The following is a 19,531-nucleotide window of genomic DNA, read 5'->3' as shown; positions in this document are numbered from 1 at the left end:
CAAAACTGTGCATATTATGCTTGGCAGTGGAAGGATTTCATTTCGGCGTCTCTTTGCTCTGTTAGTTGAAACTGCACAACCAGATTGGTGCCTCAATATGCCTGGTGATACGGGTTGGCTGTTATGTACCTTGACTCAGGCAGAAAAACTGGCACTTCTCCTGCTTTTATCAGGCCAGAAGTTTGAAGTATCTGAGTTGACACTACCTTCCTTTTAGCGAGGAGGTAAAATAAAGGGAGGTTTTATGAGAACCATTTGCCATGCAGATCTGGAAGCAAGTCAACAGGAGAATCAAACAGGTCCTGTGTTTAGCCAGTGATGACAAGAAGCAGAACAATTTGTAATCAAAATACTATATTCTATTCTGTTTAAATATTAATAGTTCCAGCATGTTATATCAAGCTAATGTTTACTTGCTTGTCACATGCAAGAATCAAACAGAGATAATTCAGTGAAATCAGATGGGTAACAGGATAGCCTGATTTAAAAGCCATCACTATTTCATATGTAAGGAAGAAGAGCAAGAAAAATAAAAGCAAGACAACATGGAGTCATGGAGTCACAGAATCAGCCAGGTTGGAAAAGGCCTTTAAGACCATTAAGCCCAACTGTTCCACAGCACTGCCAAGGCCACCACAAACCGATGTCACTGAGGGCCTCACCTGCACAGTTTGGGAACACTTCCAGGGACAGTGACCCCACCACTGCCCTGGGCAGCCTGTTCCAACGCCTGACCACCCTTTGGGGGAAGGAAATATTCCTAATACCCAGCCTAAAACTCTCCTGGCACAGCTTAAGGCTGCTTCCTCTTGCCCTATCCCTTGTTCCTTGGGACAGGAGACCAGCATGGGCCAGCAGAGATAAGGACAGTAACAGATTATTTTTCTTTTAATTGGCAAGAAAAATATCACTAACATGGCACTGGTCTGGTATTATATGGAAACAGCAGAAGAGTCAATTAAGATGCAGGAAAACTAGGGCCAAGTAGTGATTATTCTGCTTTATATTTGGAAAACCAACAGCTAATATGGTTGTACAGCTTCCTTCATAAGCTGTTATCTTTAACTGTATCAACAGAACCTTGCAAAAAGGCAGGTTTTAAAGCACTGCCATCCCTATATATACACATTTACTTCTGCAGCATTCACTGTGGTCTCTTGGGAAAGTAGATTATATTTACACTTGAAAAGCAAGTCTGAAATCTTCCTACCTGACCAGAAAAGTTAGCTCTCAGAGAAGTGATGTAACTCCCATTTAAAACCTCTTGTAAGCCAGAACAGTGTAAACCTTTACAGTATAAGCCTAAAATACCAGGCACTTACACAGCCCTTGCCAACTACAACTGTGAAGAACACAGAAAGCATTTGTTTTTATGCGTATACTTTCGTATATACATGGATACAAAATTCTACCATGCTTAGGAGCTTTTCTAACTTATGTTCACCTGTATCTGTTCTCAAGGATCTCAGGAGTGCAGTGCATGCTGCTCATGCTGCCTCCCAGCCTCAAAATGCAGATGTAGTTAGCTATCTACCCAGCTGGAAAATATTTATGATTTATTTACAATTAAGAATGATTTATTCTGCTCCAGTCCCACAGAATTCCAGGATGAGAATGGGCCATGATTTGTATTTGGCACCTGATTTGATTGTATTTTTCAGCTTGACAGCTACGGGTAGGAGCTTTGCTGTGAGAAACCAGAATTAATATCTTAATCCTTGACAGGAAGTGAAATACAGATTAATGATTTTGATTGCAATTAAGCCTTTTTGGTTACACAGCGTGGCTTATCCTGGAGATGAGTCAGAGCAGTATGGAAGGACACTGCTATTACAGGACTTCAGTTTTGCTGGCTTCACAAGCACAAGGACGCATTTTGAAGGCAGCAATCTAGGATCTACATCCAAACAAAACTGCTCGTGTCTGCCACTTGGGACTTCTTCAGCCTTCCACGACCCTTCATCCCAAGCATCTCAGTTTATCCGAGAGCCACACTAAACCATCTCGCCCAAGGCTCTGTCCAACCTGGCCTTGAACACGGCCAGGGATGGAGCATTTACCACTTCTCTGGGCAACCTGTGCCAGCGCCTCAGCACCCTCACAGTAAAGAACTTCTTCCTTATATCTAACCTGAACTTCCCTTGTTTCAGTTTGAACCCATCACCCCTTGTCCTATCACTACAATCCCTGATTTTAGTTTTTGTCTGTTGGAAAAACTGTCCATGCTAAGTTAATTATGAGATTTATTGATACAGAGATGTACCATTTTCCCTTCCATAGACAAAGGAAAAAAATCATTTCCATGGCATCTTTACGAGAAAAATCAGCCTAAAATAATTTAATTTAGCACTAGAATTCACACAAAATTACCTCTCAGGACTCCTACTCCCATCAGGTCACCTAAGAGACAGAAAAAGTGTTACATATCTCTTTCTCCTGGATTTGGAAATCTTTTAGCTACATGTTTATAAACCCTGCTCTGATCCTCTTCACTTTGTACAATAGAAGTGATATGAAATACAACACAGTAAGATGATAGAAACTGTAAACTAATTTAGAGTAGGCAACAGGTACATAATATCTAATTAGCCTGCAATATACCAAGAGCAGTCGGTTAAAGTTTGCTGTCTTGCAGGCACTGCAGACCTCTGCACTGAAATGTATTAAAACCCCCTGCATTTCAGTAGATTCAATGTGCAAGTCCAGTGACATGGGTAACAGTGTTACTATTAATACCACTAATAACCACGTTACTGTGCATGTCATCATCCCCAAACTGACACACATGTACACGTCATATGTTCAAACATCATTAAATGTCGGGAATCTCATTTACAGTCTGCCTAAAAAAGAATATGCTCTTGTGGAAATGCCAGCATGTTGAATCCTACCACAGAGAAAAGAATTGGTATGCGGTGAAGACAGAAATGCTCTCAGAAGAACATTTCACAACCTTGTTTCCTCTGCTAAACTCAGATTCGTTTCTCCTTGCTGTAGTGAAAACTCTGAAAGCACAAGCTGCACATGTACTTTAGGTGAATGCTCAGGAGCAAATTCTGCCCAGAGAGGCAGGATCTTAATGCTCGTGGCAACACGATCAATCTTCTAATTCGCTACAGCCAGAACGGAAACTGAGTCCAAGCAAAAGGTCAGAACAGGCATTTTATATTCTCTGTTAAAGGAGGGAAGGAAAAAAAAAATGTCCTTGAGGAGTAAAGTAAGTAGCTAATGAGACACAGCACTGACAGCTGGAATTTAATAGGTATCCACTTCACAAGCAAAATTGCTCTTAGTAATTAAATACAGGTATCATACAAAGCTGCTGCTCAGAGCTAGACTTCAAAATCTTTCTGTCAGTAGGACTGAAGAGGTTTCATATACCAGGTAATATAAGGGCGAGTTTGCCTGGGAGGCTAGTCCTAAACGAAGAGGGTTAATTGCATAAAATTCACAGTCATGTCAGTGGTAAATAATTCCAAAGGGACTTGTTCAGATAGTAGTCTGGCATTACTGAAAAACAGACTACAACTAAAAAGACCTGTTATACAGTCCACCAAAGCCTGAGACACATAAAAAGTTTATTAGTCATTGCAGGACTAAAATGCAAACAAGATCTTTTTAGAGGGATCCAAAATTCTTTATGCTCCAGGTCTGTAGGGCCATAAAACTACCTGAGAAAATTTTAAACAATCTTCTAATTAATCACAGGATTTTATAAGTTCTCGCAAACTGTAAGTAAAACATTAACAAAGTAGGAGGAAGTACTCTTTGCATAAGCATGGTTGCTAACGCTGTTGACATGCCCCACTAGATGAACCTGGGTAGAATTTAACATCAAACTGAGATTATAATGGATACAAGCACACAGAGATGGGGTTTCATTTATAGGACCGCATTCCTATAAACAAAGGTGTAAGTCTCTCAATTCCTGGGAGTATCTGAGCAGGATTTAATTATTTTTCTGTAATTTGTGACACCACCATCAAAATACGACCACATAACATATAGAATCATAGAATGGTTTGGGTTGAAAAGGACCTTAAGATCATCCAGTTCCAACCTCCTGCCATTGGCAGGGATGCCTCACGCTAGACCATGCCATCCAAGGCTCTGTCCAACCTGGCCTTGAACACTGCCAAGGATGGAGCACTTACCACTTCTCTGGGCATCCTGTGCCACTGCCTCACCACCCTCACAGTAAAGAACTTCTTCCTTATATCCAGCCTGAACTTCCCCTGTTTCTGTCTGAATCCATTATCCCCTGTCCTGTTCCTACAGTCCCTGATGAAGAGTCCCTCTCCAGCATCCTTGTAGGCCCCCTTCAGATACTGGAAGCTGCTCTGAGGTCTCCACACAGCTTCTCTTCTCCAGGATGAACAGCCCCAGCTTTCTCATACTTTACATAATAAAACTCATACCCCTGGAAAGATATCTTCACCTTTACTTGATCAGCAGTCCAAAAGAACATTGCTGGTATCACATAAAGAAACCAGCTGAAGCACCTAGAGGGTCAAGTGCTTTTACCAGCTATATCCACTTACTCAGGTGTGCATAACAATCACACAGCTGCATGTGCTTCAGAGTAAAAGAACAGCGACTTTGCAATACATATTTTCACCTACCTCATAGTACATAGGCACATCTGTAACCTTTTTTCCCTTCTGATTCCCTGAATCTCTGATCTGCAAGAAAATAAAGCATTCTACTGTGAGAAGATTGGAAGTTTACACATATTATTTTACTCATTATTCTCTCTTACAAACACTACACTCACACTCCAAAACACGAGGAATCATCTTATGGTACCCCTGTACCTTAGTGAGGGAGTTTTTGTGTTCAGGAGCTTGGAGAAAAGTCTGCAACAAAACCTCACTACTTACAAGGAACAGACCAACTTTGACAGTAAACTTTTCTTTTTCCATTTTTTAACCCCTATGAACTACTGTAACTTTTAAACCTTCCACATTGAATATTGACCTTCAATTGAATATTGAATACAAAATGTATAGTGACCATAGACTGAAGAAGTGAGTATACAGAAGTGAGATTCAGGGTTTGGTTTGTTATCAAAAGTTCCTTTCTTGGAATACCTGTGTGAGAATGTCTTCACGTGTTACGACGCTGAAGAGCTTCCGCTGTGGCACCCGCACAGCAAGAGACAGGGCCTTGGTGTGGATTTCATCCTCAGTTCTGCTCCCAACAACAAAAGCAATGCTAGGCTTCCAATCATCCTGTTTTCCAAAATAAAACATTTCAGGTGTTAAACCTCAAGCAGACAAAACTGCTTCTCTGCAGTTTCAAGGACTAATCCTGTAGAGATGGTTACTGCCTTTAAGATGTATTAAACATCACTGTATTAATCACATCGAAATAAAATGTATAAAACCCGAGAAAGCACGCACTACATTGTCCCAACTGTCTCTGCCATCAGGTGGCAGCATTATCCTATGAAAACCCCAAACGCCAACTAACAACCTCTACAAACCTCAGCGGCTGCATTACCATCACGCAAAAAGAAAGTAACTTTTAAATGTCATTTGACAGTTCAGTAAGCAAACAAGAAGTGAACTTTCAAAATATGCATTATTGCCATTGAACATTATTGTGATTATTTGCTGTAGTAATAGTAATACTAGTAATAATAATAGTAGTAGTAGTAATAATAATTTCCCAGCTCCCTCATGCAGGGAATCAGACAATGCCCACACACTAACTCCTAAAGACTGTAGCATTATTTGTATGATGTTTTATGAAGCTTTAATTATGCACAACATAGTTCTTGGACGTTTTCACCAAGTATTGTGAACTAAGAAAAATAATTTTTCAAAGGCAAATTATATTTCACTGTAGGAATTGACAGGTTAAAACCACTAGGAGCTGTCAAACATTTGCAGTAAAATAGACAAATTTTAATGAAAATGATCTGATTTTAGCACTACAGAAATGCAAAACAAGACAAGATTGGAATACATCATTTAGTGGTATCCATCTGCAAAACCTTCCAAATGTTATTGCAGCAACTTTTCTGGCTACTCTTCTTCCCCATTTCTTGTGCTTGAGCCTACTGTAATCCCTTTCACAAAGTGAGTGGCTATCTCCAGCACATCTACATCTGACTTCAGTCTTCTTTATCAGCATCAGTGGCAGCTGAACCATAAGCACTTCCAAGGGTTGTACTCTACATCAAATCACGTGTAAACTGCAAGCTACCAATAAAACTGCATAAAGGTGAATATGGAAAGAGCTTCAGTAGCTCCAGGTAGTCTCAAGGTGGTGTCACACTGATCAGGACCAGGCTAAGCAGATTCACATACTACTTTAGCAGGGAAAGGTTTGAAAGACAAATTTCAGAGAGGGTTCTAACTCTAGGATTTTGATGGAAATATTTTCATATGTGTGTATTACGTACAAAGTCCTTATGGAAAAGAGGAACAAAACCTGAATTGATGGTAAAGAGAGGGAAAGGATGGTTCCAAAACAAAGTTAGATGTAAATGATAGAAGGAGAAATTTCTTTTTCCAGTTTTACTATACCCTTCTTCATGTGTTCCTTCTCTTCGCTGAAAAAAAGGCCTTCCTAAATGTTTGCAATTTGAGTCACTGATGACTTGGGATGAGAGAAAGCAACAGTTGGCATAAGTTTCAAACTAGTAAATGCTTGCACGGAGGGAAACCGTCATACTCTTAAGATATCAAAGCATAACATCACGTGTAGATGGCATGACATGATTGTAGATGTATATGCAGATGGCATGACATACAAGGAAAAGATCACCTGCATTGCTAAGGGTAATCTTCTGAAACTGCAAGTAGCCACTGGTAGATACTTAACCCAAAAGGGCTCCATAGTTCCACACATATACTTCCTTAATGTTTTATAGCAGCATAAAAGAAACTTTCAACTTTTTAAATGCAGGACAGTGCAAGCAGATTGCTGATGCTTTAGAAGCATGCAAACATGATGGAATTCATGAGAGTGTCCCACTGACCTGAGGCAGCAAGCACTGCTCAATGGAGAAGTGGCAGCAACAATGGCCTGTATAGGGACTATACACTGTATTTCTTCCCCCTCCTTCTACTTGGGGGGTGACAACAATACCTTCTCCTTCTTAAAGTTGCCAAGACAGCTACTGGTGCACAGCACTATAAAACAACTAGATATTATGATATTATCATCAAAACACACGCACAGGAGTTGCAGTTAAAGTTGTCATATACAATGAATTCATTAAATTAAAAGTTGTCATTGTATATTTGCCAAGAACTGGACAGAAAACTTTGCCATTCTTTGAACAGAGAGCACTTCCTTGTGTACAAATGCACAATTCTCCACACTTTCAGAACTGAGATTGAAATGCCCCTGTGTGGCAGTGTCATGGTGTTCCTAGGGCTCACCACCTTTGAACAGTCATCCATCCATGACATGGGCTAATGAAACAACTGATACCACTACGCTCTTTGCTGAGGACCACCAAGAAGGGAACTGGGCCCAGGAAGTCCCACAGACAGATGCTGACAGCACAAGAGCAGCAAGACTCAGGAATGTCAGGTTCTAATCTAGATGCTAGAAATATGGTCCAACACCAATATAGAGCCCACCTCCACAACTTCCTGCAGTTCTTCAGATATACAAAGAAATCTCCCTCAGAGCATCCTAAAACTTCTGCCTTATGCCTTCTTCAGTTCCTCCTTAAAACATGCTGGTATCTTGGTACCCACAAATTAAACCTGCTAGTACTGATTAACACTATCCTGCAACAATGTTTGTGAAACCTGTTTCCCTATAGTCTTGTCTCTTCTTGATCTTTCTATCCCTTAGTCGCAACTGTCCCTATCTCATTTCTCTTTCCATTTCCACTCTGTTCCTCATCTGAGTCCCACGGCTTCTTGTAATGCTTCCTGCCATCTGTGCATTCCTTGATCCCCTAGTTCTCATCCTCAGTCTCCTTGTCCAGCTAATCCCTAGTTTTAGAATCTAATCTCACTTCCAGCTTCCTCCATCTCCAGGTTCCTTCTCCAAACCTTTATTCTCTAGCCCCTCTAATGCTTCCCAAGCACTTCAGAGTTCTGTTTAAGCAAGGAGACTCTTCTTCACATTATTTATGCAGTCCTTAGAAAGGCATTACAGGCAATGGAGAGAGAATTTTCCTGATTTCCCTAGCTGCAAAATAACTAAAAATATATTGTTTTTATTAAAAAGGTACAATACCTGGGAAATGGAGCTAGAGAAATACCAAAATCAGCTACACACCAGAGAACAATCCAGAATTCCCACTCATCTGTTTCTAGACTGACTGATTATGAAGCCCTTTCAGAAGGGCTGAATATTGGGAACAGCAACTGAAGTCACTAAGCACAGTGAATGTGCAGCGTTAGTATATAGTTTAAGGTGTTTAATTGACTATGCTCTTTTATGACCTTAAAAATTATTATTTTTGCAATATTGCCCTTATATTATCAATATTGTAACAGTATCCTTAATGTTCAAGGCACTGAAAGGCTAGAGAAGAAACAGACCCTGCTTCTACAGCTCACCACCTAAAATCACAACATAAAAATGAGAAGAAAAAGTAGTAAAACGTATACGGTTACTTTAAAAATATTTTCTCCCTCAATATACAACTGCTCCTCTACTTAGTTTAATTCTTTCAAATGTTATTGTAGAAGTGAGACCTGAGAAAGGATCTGAAAGAGGATAGATTAGTGACCCTAAGGCTACCTCAACTGAGGTTCCCAGCTTAAAGTACATAGAAATAACTACTGAAAAGCATGGAAACAGCCTAAGGAGGCTGCCATCCAGAGTATAGCCCAAGCACTATGTACTGTGAAAAATGACTACCAAAATGCAGGGAGTAGACAGCCCACAGAATCAACAATGCTGATTCAAGCACCAATGGGAGAAAAAATGAAGCTGGAAACATGGTGTTGGTAACCGAATACTCCTTAAACCATCTGCACCAAGCTCCACTTCAGGGGAGGCCAGACCGCTCTCACTGTAAAACATCCAGTGACAATCACTGTCACACATGACACTGTCACCACCCCGTTTTAAAACTCTTAGCCACGGCAACAGTTGAAATGCACTGAAGTCTTCCCCTGTGTTAGAAATAACCACCTATGTGGGAAGCTTGTACGTCCCTCAGGTGAAGAGGCTCCAATCCCAGCAAGACCCCCCTAACTCTGAAAGCTCCAAGTAAGCAGCTAGCAGTTTTCCAAACTCCTCGTTTTCACAAACGAGTTTTTCATCTTCTCCTGACTTAGTTGTCAAGGCTTCATTGTGTTCCTCTGTAACGTGATTTTCCCAACTGTTAAAAACCAGTACACATAGCCTACATCTCTTGTTTGCCACAGAGCTATTGGAATATCAAGGGTATGGTAAAAAAGAAATCCAGCTTCGCATTGGATAAAAAAAAACCACACAACAATAGCTTACAAAATTTTGTTTCCTTTTTAAACACATCTCGTTTTCTCTGCTTCATTTCCTAGCACAAAAGGGCAGCAGCTCTAGACAAGGCATTTGAACAAGTCAGCTCTATTGTTTATTTCTGCAGTACCAGTTCCTAGACCTCTGCCCAGGAAAAGCATCAAGCAGACATCAAACACCCCACTGCCATTTCCAAGCAATCTAAGTAACCATCATTTTGCAGCATAATTTATGCTTATAGTATTTAATGGTGAGGTTTTGTTCGGCTTTTTGTTGGTTAGTTTTTACTTAGTTTGTTCTGTTTGTTTTGGTGTTTTTTTTTTCCTTAGGCTCACAACTAATAGCTCCATTTCACTGCAGCACAATTCCAAATCTAACAGTAACAGCTGAAGAGAAACAGTTGAAAACTGAATTTCCAAGCATCTGAGCATCAAACAGCAAGAGTTTTTTAATCTGATTGTTTCCTTAGAAATCATGAGATTAATTAGTGATTTCTGAACACTAAGGACAATATTACACCTAGCACTCTTCACTGTAACAATGCGGGGGGGAGCTTGCAAATCAGTAGACCATAGAATCATAGAACGGTTAGGGCTGGAAAGGACCTTAAGATCATCTAGTTCCAACCCCCTGCATTGCTGGGAGAGGTTGCTCCTCAGGGATTCTGTAGCTTTAACATAGTAACTGTGTAGGGCATCACTGCTCAGAAACCTGCAAGTCCATTTTCATTACCTGCTGACTGGCATACACCTGGATTACTAAGGGATTCTGATTTTAAGACACTGAGCTTTTGCTGTATAATCTGGGCAGGTTAAAGACTATCAAAGCTCAGCTGAATATTAATTTCAGCAATATGAATAGTTATGAAAAGTGAAGCCACCCCATTTAGTACATTTTTAATGGTTTTACAAGGTTGAATTTCAGTTCAATTTGAGGGCCCTAAAATGCTAGTAAACTGAGAGAAACTATGCAGATGGCAGGTCTGAGCAGAATGTGGCTTCCAGGTGCTATGAGTAGTTACACTAGATAATAAGAACATGATAGATAGCAGTTATTTTAATCAAGGGCTGTATTTGCCCAGAATTTAACTTTCCCTTAGCAAACATCACCCCTGAACTACTTAAAACATGCAGAGTTTCAAACTAAGAATTTTAATTTATATTTTGTAACTTAATCCTGCAGTGAAGCCAATCAAAATATCTTAATATCTGGCGGCAAATACAGCTTGCAGACCCACGTTCTTCTGTGTAGCACACTGCAAACAACGCAATTTATATAAACTATAATATGGGGCTCTGCAAAATCCATATTTCCTCTGTACATGGTTTTAAGCTGTCTGTTTGCCAGTTTTTACAGTGTGTTTAGTAAAAGCAATTATTTGGTTAGTAAATACCATTTAAATCATATTTTAGTTAGCATTCCCGTCCATAAAATCTTAACACCACTGGTAAAATGACTCCTTTTCATAGATCAGACTAATAAAATATTGCAAGTCATAAACACACATTAAAATGTGAAATTTCATTGCTCGGTCTATCTGGTACAATTTAAAACCAGTTCTAGTAAATTCCGTTTGACTCCACTAAAGGGAAAGAATATTTTCTAAATTGATACAAGTAAAAGATCTAAAATTCCTTAGACATGAATCACAAAGAGAAATTTGTTTAATTGATAGGAGTTCCTGTCATCTCCCAAGTAATTTCAGATTCATATCATGTACACACGTATCATGTATATCGCATACAACTATCGAGCAGGAGTAAGAAATAATTGTGTGCACTGTGTCTGATGACACCTAGAATTAAAGATGCTCAACACTCTCTTTTACAGGCTGCTTTCAGTTCCTGAGCTTTATATATTCACGTTTAAATCTTGTACGCTATACAAGTACCAGGGCAGGGTAGGGTAGGGATAGTACGGTTGGACTATTTGCAGAATGAGATTTGATTTTTAACAACCACATTTATCCTTTAATAAACCCCCCCATGTGATTAAGTTATTAAGATATTCAATTCCCTCCATGTTCAAGAGGAAGGAACTAAATTTGGCAGCTCAGCCATACTCATTTCAAAGATGTGCTTTCACAGAGCATGTTTATTTACATTAAGTATACCCACATTTGGCCATACTTGATGAATCTCAAGTCACAGAATCCTTGCTCATAACAGATTTGTTGGCATTTGCCAGTTTTGCGCTGAGCTCCTGCCCATGACTGTAAGAGCTGAATAAGACTTTTCCTGCAGTAAGAAATGTCAGTGGCTGCTCAGCATCAAAGAAACCTGAGTTCAAGCTGACTGCAGCAGGGAGACAGTTCTGCCCATGCTCCCAAGACTTCTGCTACAGCGAGACAGAGAAAGTGGAATTAGCTTAACTGGAACAGAAAACAGTTGGACAATAAGAGAACTAAGGAACCAAGGAATCTGAATTCAGTCCCCATGGGTACAGGCATTATGATAATCTTGAATTAGGTGATCACATTTCCCCTCCCTCCCCCTTACAGAATTCTTGCCCTATTCAGTGAACATTTGAACATTTCTTTCCATCTGCCTCAATGCATGGTCCTGAATAATCCTAATTCTGGCATTTTGAACAATTTATCTCCTACCTTTTAAAATACTTCAGTACAATGGCTTGCATTTACCAAATGTAATAAATTTCACACAGCAGCAGCAGGGCAAACAAAGCACTTTGTTCTACAAATTCACTGGTCAATATCCACAACCACAGTAAACACCCCCATAAAGAAAAAATATCACTAATTGGCACCTCGCTATGCTAGTAAGCATGGGAGAAAGGCCAGGAACTAAGGAGGTGATGGAGACTAAACCTCCATCCCCTTCTCATGCTTCAGGGAGGCTCTCCTAAGGTATGGGAGAGATTCATAAGCAAGAAATAGCTCAAGCACCTTAGAACTCTACTGAAAAAACTATGTTTTAGGGAAAAGAAAGGAAACAATGGCCTTAGCAGCTTACTTCAAAAAGTGATTTGCTTTGGCTAAACTTGTACTATACAGTTACTACCAAATGAAAGTAAAAGCAACTCAGTATTTAAGAGATTTTTGGACATCTGTGGCAACCAATTAGCCAGTTTAAAAGCCTCCTCCTGAACTCAAGAGCTCCTCGTACATCAATCAAAACTGCTGGCATGTTAAAAAAACAAAGAAAAAAAAAAAAACCAACCAAAACCACAGCAACAAGAAAAAAAAACCTTTTTTTTTTCTTTTTTTCAACAGGGCATAACAGAACCCATGGCACAAGGAAGCCATGGAAGTCATTTGTCTCACTTGCAGCAGCAGCCCTAGATAAACACACACGAGGTAAATATTATTGTTTGCTAAACTCCTACCCTATTTTGAAACTAAATTCTCTCTTGCAAGTCAGGATTTATTAGAGTTACATTGCTTACACAGAACCTGGAAACCTAAACATGCCTTGAGATCCTTGCAGGCTGTAAAAGAAAATAAAGAAAAAGGGGGAAAAGCGCCTTTTAGCTGCACACACTCAAGCAGGAAAATTACAGCCTCCCATTTTCAACGCTACAGTTAATGCTGTGTCAGCACCTCCATCAAACCTCGCTGTTCAGCAGTTTATGAGAAGTTCACTCCGAGCCGAAACTTGGCACCCAGAGCCCCAGGAAGAGAAGCACCGAGGAGGGAAAGCAAGAAACACGCTGGGTCGGGTCGGGTCGGGTCGGGTCTGCTCCGCTCCCCGGAGGCACCCCACCGGACCCCCAGCAGCTACGCTGCGACCACCACGCCAGCAGAGCGGCGAGGGCTGCCTCCGCCCTCATCCCCCCTCCCCCTCCACCTTCAAGCCCCAGGGCCCGCCCTCCCCTCGGCCGCCTTCACCTCCTCGAGGTGGGCGGACACCAGCGCGGCCTCCCAGTTCTTGCCCACGGTCACTGCCGGGGCGACCGCATCGGTTTTAGGCCGCTTCGGACCCATGGCGGTGCGGTGCGGTGCGATGCGGTGCGGGCGGCAGAGCAGGTCCCACGCGTCGCCCTAGCGACCGGCTCCCGGAGGGCGTCGCCTTCCGGCCGGGCCGCTCTGGTGGTAGCGGGTGAACAGCTCCGCGGCAGGGCCTGGGCCCGACTTGGGGCCGCTGCGGCGAAGCGGTACCGGGGTTTCTGTAGGGGCGGCAGGAGCTGCGCTGGTTTTCGGACATTGGCATCGTGGTGTGCCGCCCGGGCGGGCAGCTGCGGCCGCCTCCTGCATGGATGCCTAAAGGCGAGGCTCCGGTGGGGCTGCACGGGGAGGGCTGGAGCCGCTCCCCGAGTCCCGGAGTTACCAAGTTAAATGTGACACCCCAGGGGCTGCACGAAACCGGGCACCGGCGGCTAGCGGTGTGCCTGGGGAGGTGCTGCCGCGGGCCTGGAGCATGACCCGAACGCAGGTGTGGGCAGGCAGCCTGCTCGCAGGCCGAAATCACTCCCCAAACATTACCATATGTTACAGCGCCGGGACCAGAAGGGGAGAGGGAGGCACAGTTGGGAGAAAGCAGGAGAGTTGCCAAGATAAAGAATTCATTACAGAAGGAGTCATGTCGTGATCTCACACTGGAGACGAGTGAAATATTCTGTGTGATTTAACATTTGGTGAAAATACCCCAAACCACATGCTGCCCTTCCCCCAGCCCCTTCTACCGACCGGGGTTGCTCGGAGCCTCCAAATCTTTAGTTTAATTTCATCGGAGCCTTAAAGCCTTGTTGTGCAGTGCATTGTTGCTCTAGTCAATTTCAGTGTGGGATGAAACCGACCTAGTGTATGCGCTGAATAAAACACCTTTGGTTACACGGTTTTAGTGGAGAAGTAGGAATTTCACATGGGACGTAACAGGCAAGTTTCACATCATCTTAGTTTGCAGAAGGCTATCGTCCCTGGGTTTGCAGACAGTGATGTAGTTTATAACATGGGAAAGCTGCACAGTAGATTTGCCAACACCCATAAACATTTTCCCCCACCCTGTTTCTTGGCTGGTGTCCATTTTTCTCTTTTTGAGTTTTTCTTTTGTTGTCCAGAAGAAAAATCAGACTTCAGTTGTTCACAGAAACAGGCAGTGCGACATTCCCACCATGCCCTTGTTCTTCATTGAAGTTCTGGATAAGCAGCCTGTGCCTGCTGAGATGCAGCAACAGAGCACGGGAACAGGGCAGGATCACCAGCTGATGCTGCACAACAGGGCAGAGGTGCAGGGCAGAAGGCACAGATAATAGTGCCAAAGAAATATCCTTACTGTGAACCACCCTTCTGCTTTTTCATGGCTCAGCTTTTAGGGCTGGCTGAAAGCTTCAGGAGGACCAATGGTAGAGGGTTGTGCACCCATATCCTGATGGTATGGCTGGAAATATGCACTACCACGATGTCCATGGGAGATGACAGCTGCTTAATGATGCCCACACTTGGATAGGTATGCTCGGGTCTGTTAGTTTAAAAACTAGCAAGACTGATGTCAGCTACAAACAGCTGTGAGAACATTAACAATGGCTGTGAGAACCATGAACTAGCCTGTTTGTTGTGTGTTTGCTTGGATGCATAAATATTATTTAAAGGAAATTGCTTTGTTCTGCTGTTTGTTGCCTTAGTAAAGGCATCTTGATAACTTGCATAATGACATGCTGTAGCAGATAGCAAGTTGAGCTGAAGTAGGGCAGCCAATGACAAGGAGCTTATACCAGTTCATTTAAAATTACCTTCACCACTCCCCCAAACAAAGGAGAGAAAGAAATTGTATTTATTCTTTATTACAAAGGGTCCTAGTGTATAGTCCTGATACATGCTCTCCAGTAGTAAAGTCAGCTAAAGACGTCTCCTGTTTGGCTTCTTGTCCGTCTGTTCAGTTGTGCTGCCAGAGATGCTTGCACTCCAAGCTGTAAACTAGATCACTGAAGCACTTTTGGTTAAATCCTCCAAAAGACAAAAGAGACAAATTACAAATATTGGGAAACTACAGCCTTTGTTTCTTCCAGATGGTCTGGACTGAAAAACACCCAGGTGTCACTGGGCCATCTGAAAACCTTCAGCTTCCTTCTGATACCTAAAAGATAAAGTTGCTGCAATCTTAAAACTTGTACTGGCAAAACTGAATGTAATTCAACTCGACCAATAAGCTGCAGATGAGAGGAATAGGCAAACTGAGGATCCAGAGAGACAGTACACAGTTTGGTGTGCCTCCTGCATAAAAAAGAAGTGTGCAGATGTAAGCCTGACATTTCCATGTAACAAAATTAGGTCTACCATTAGTGCAAGAGTTAATAAGCCTATCTGTGATGACTGTGCATATGACAAGAACATTTATGTTGAGATTTTCAGAGAGTGGCAACCTAAAAATCATAAAGTCAGGCTTTTCTGGCTTATTAAAAACCCATTGTTTGTGAATATGTAAGTGGAGTTGCCAAAGCCATGAGCTTGCAATACACTTGCAAGTCTGAATAATACTCTGTGTAAACTAAAGGTCGCTTGCCTTTCTCTGGGCAGAATACAAGCCTGTGTATTCTGAATTTACACAGCAGGGTAAGAAAGCATGCATGGTTAGTACTGTGGAGCAGCTAGACACAGTAACATGCTACCTTTTATTTTAAGGTGACTTAGAGAACATTTACACTTACTTGTTCTCCAGTAAAGTGTGGGCGATGGAAAGGCATTACTAGTTGTAAAAGTCATGTCTTCTCCACTTGATATTTCCTGAAAGGCTGCATTTGACTAAAGAACTAGTAAAGACTTTGAATCTTAAGTATTTAATTGACTGAGGGGGGAATTAATTTTAATTGCGCTTTTGCTTTTTGGTTTTTAAATGCTTATTTTAAATCCTTGACAAATACTTGGAAAAAATACTTTTCAGTAAGAACCATCAACTTCTCGCATTCAGTTGAGAAGTGAGCAGAGTCCGCTTTGCTTGAGCCCTTAAGAACACGCTTAATTGCTTTATATTGCTTTCATAAGGTTTAAATGCTTCTTAAATGTGGAGGCTTCCTGACTTATGTCTTCAGAAAGCTGTTTCCGTTTTAGAACACTTTCCAGAAGGTTGTGTAGAGCAGCTAACATGGCCTTCAGCACTGCTAACAAAAACACTCCTTCATATTCCATACATTTCTAAAAGAAACAAGGAATATCAAGAGAGAACACTGTTCAGTCCCTTTTCCCTCAAAAACGAAGAAGGGGAAGACCATAAAACTCACTTTCCTTTCCTGTTTCATAGCACTGCAGCATCTGGGCTGGGAACAGCTTTTGCTTGATGTTTGCAACCCCCCAGGTTACAACCATCTCACAAGTTACACAGATTTGGCAGCTCTGCCATGTGTTTCCACAGCCTCTCTGAACTCTCTCATACCAATTTGAACGTAGGAGGTCTTTGCCTGCAGTTGCTGCTCTGGCCACCAAATGATCCCTTATAGTTTATTTTTCAGCCTCTACATTGGGTTATATAATTTGCATAAAGCTTCCCACATGGACTGCATTGGCCTTGTGGATGCAAACCAAATATCTGTCTTAGCTTTATGATCTAGAAAGCTTATTCCTGCATCATCAAATTATAAGTGCATGTGCCCTGAAAGGGACAAAGGCTAAGCTGAGTGTAAATATATTAATGTAGTCCACTTCTGAGTGTGGCATGCTATGCCTGTCATTTTCCTAGCACCAAGGTCAATAATTTCTTAGTTAAGACCAAGTTCTAACCAGAATTATACAATAAAATAAACTCTTCTCCTCAGATTCTAATAAGATAAGGTAGCTAAACGCTTGCTGAACTGTGAGAACAGGCAGGGATGCTTAGAGAGAAAGGGAGCAACTAAAGTGTGAAGACAACACAATTCAATCAAGTCCATCCACCACATGGCAAGGCCTTCCCTCTGATGCACAGATCAATGGACCTTGCCTATTTAAGCCTGTCTGTGTAATAACATGGCCAAAAATCAAAGCAAGTTGTATCTTCTTCCTCTGAATCTAGCATTTAGTGTTGGCCTGGCCACTCACTGTTTTTTCTTCACTCAAATATTTCCCATCAAGCTGAGTTACAAATATGTGTAACCTCTGTTGTTTATCACAAGCGTAACATGAAGAACAGATCAAACTCCCTTTGTACATGCAAATAAGTTTACATTTAAGAGTCTCCACAAACTTCATTTTACAGGGGGAAGGGGGTGTGAGGGAGGGGAGGAAGTCTTACAAGGCCCTGCATTTAATTTTGGAAAAGATGCTTTCACAGTCTGCTCTCCCATGTGCATGCATGTGCAGGGCAAATGCTTTTTCCTGTCAATAGCCAATGGTATAAGGATTCCTGGCAAAGCTCAAAATGAAATCCATTATCATCTGTCAGTAAAACAACTTCCAAATTCCAGCTGGATGCTGTGCAACAGCCTCTTGAAAGAAAGACTCCCTCTGCATTTGGAATTGTAGTTCTACTGTCTCTAGGTAACTGAATTTTGGAAGCAGTTCAGTGCTGCCAGTCAGCAAAAAAATCCAGTTTCAGCTATCTCAAGCTTTATTCCTGCCCCTTTCCAAAACAGATCACAGGGTTTTATTCTTATCCCTGAAGAAAGAAATCCAAAGAAAACATTTTCCCACCCTTACAGAAAGCCAAATTCCCCACTTCCACTGCATTCTCTTGCACTTTCAAATCCTATATCGTTGCCTGCTTTTTTCTGGCACAAAAGTACTTTCCCTGATGTTGGAGGGCCCTCCAGGGAGATCTGCTTCTGTAGCACTCCCCACTCCTACCACTGTCGAGAAAGGGAGTCTTACGCAGTGGTGCAACACCATGGAGGGTAAACACACATGGGATGTATGTCAGCGTTTGCACCAGCAATATTGATAATAAGTGAGGGAAAGACCTTGTGTGTTTGTTAATTTTTAAAGGAGATAATTTGTGAAACTACATGCAATCTCATATGGAATTGGAGTAATTAAATGGCTAGAACCATTGTTCTTTGACCTTCGTATCCTAAATCTGTAACTTAGTTTTTAACTGAATTTTGTGAGAGTAATGTCTACCTGCAGAATAACTGAATTGCAACAATATATATTATACTGAAACTGTTCCTTCAGCTTTAATTCCCCCTCCTTTTTTTCCAGTGGAGTTCCCTGAGGACATACTCTCCCCAGTAGATCTAGTTCAATGAGTAAGTTTTGGAAAGAATACATGGAATAATGACTATTTCCTGCTCAATTTTGGCACCCGTCTCTCTCGGTCATACTAGTGCCTAAAATCTGCTTTATAGAATAGCCATGATTAAACTTCTCAATCCTAGGACTGTATCCCAAAACACTGTCATGCCTTATCATGCGCTAAATCCTATACTCTTACATAAATCTGAAGTCTAAGCGTTACCTCCTTAACTGAGACCAGAACAGCATCCTCTCCTTCTGTCTTTCCTACTTCCATCAGTCTTAATTCACAAACTTTTCTTATTCTGCATCCCCAAAATTCAAGCTGGGCTCCAATCCCCTGGAATACTCCCCTCTGGCCAGCATATCCCCTTGCCTGTGCCAGCAGACTGTGGCACCATGAAGACTCAAAGCCAACATCTCCCAGCAGGAGCAGATCTTTCACATTCAAAGGACCAGCACCCCTTTCCTGCCAGTCCTTGCTTCTAGATGCAGCTGGTCCATGAGATCTGTGATACACCCCAGCCTGCCCCAACAAAAGTATTTTTGCAGATGTGGTCCTCCCCCTCCTCAGCTATGCTGGAGTGACACCTCCTTTGCCATCATTTCCCAGGTGACATGCAAAATAGAAGAATATGGGAAGGCTGGGTGCTGCACTAGCTAATGAATTGAGTTCACAACCTAAAACTGGGCCTGCCATCCTATAGAAACTCCTACAGCTGATTTTGGAAATCTACTTATTCCCGAGGGCATCAGGATCTAGCCCTGAACCTATGCAAGTGCCGTAGCTCCAGCTATTATTAGGAGAAACACGGTGAGAACCAGGTGATGGGGATGAGCACAAAAAAAAAGACTGCCCCCCAAAGTCTGCATATGTATCCTGTATGAAAGATCTTAGTGAGTCTTAACAATATGGTAAGTTGAAAGACTTTGTGCTGTTTCTGGAAATGACAGCAAACCCAAGGCTCTATCTGATATTCTGCATATCTTAAATCAGCTTGTTTAAATGAG

At 41.8% G+C, this 19,531-nt stretch overlaps 1 protein-coding gene across 1 annotated transcript in view; it reads right to left on the bottom strand.

Moving 5' to 3' along the window:
- The window catches only part of SPAG17 (sperm associated antigen 17), a 104,787-nt gene extending 91,412 nt beyond the window's left edge, over positions 1-13,375 (bottom strand). The window contains exons 1-3 of the mRNA XM_061454195.1: positions 13,271-13,375; positions 5,091-5,231; positions 4,623-4,682 (exon numbers count right to left, since the gene is read on the bottom strand). Coding sequence (XP_061310179.1) covers positions 4,623-4,682; positions 5,091-5,231; positions 13,271-13,366 — 297 coding nt within the window. The 5' untranslated portion in view covers positions 13,367-13,375. The remainder of the gene's footprint in view (positions 1-4,622; positions 4,683-5,090; positions 5,232-13,270) is intronic.
- Between the last annotated feature and the right edge of the window lie 6,156 nt (positions 13,376-19,531).

Source organism: Pezoporus flaviventris, unplaced genomic scaffold (genome assembly GCF_033815535.1).
Source record: "Pezoporus flaviventris isolate CSIRO_AGI_PZ_B2104156 unplaced genomic scaffold, CSIRO_AGI_Pfla_v1 ptg000015l, whole genome shotgun sequence".
Classification (NCBI taxonomy): domain Eukaryota; kingdom Metazoa; phylum Chordata; class Aves; order Psittaciformes; family Psittacidae; genus Pezoporus; species Pezoporus flaviventris.
This window is presented reverse-complemented; position numbering and strand designations above follow the sequence as displayed.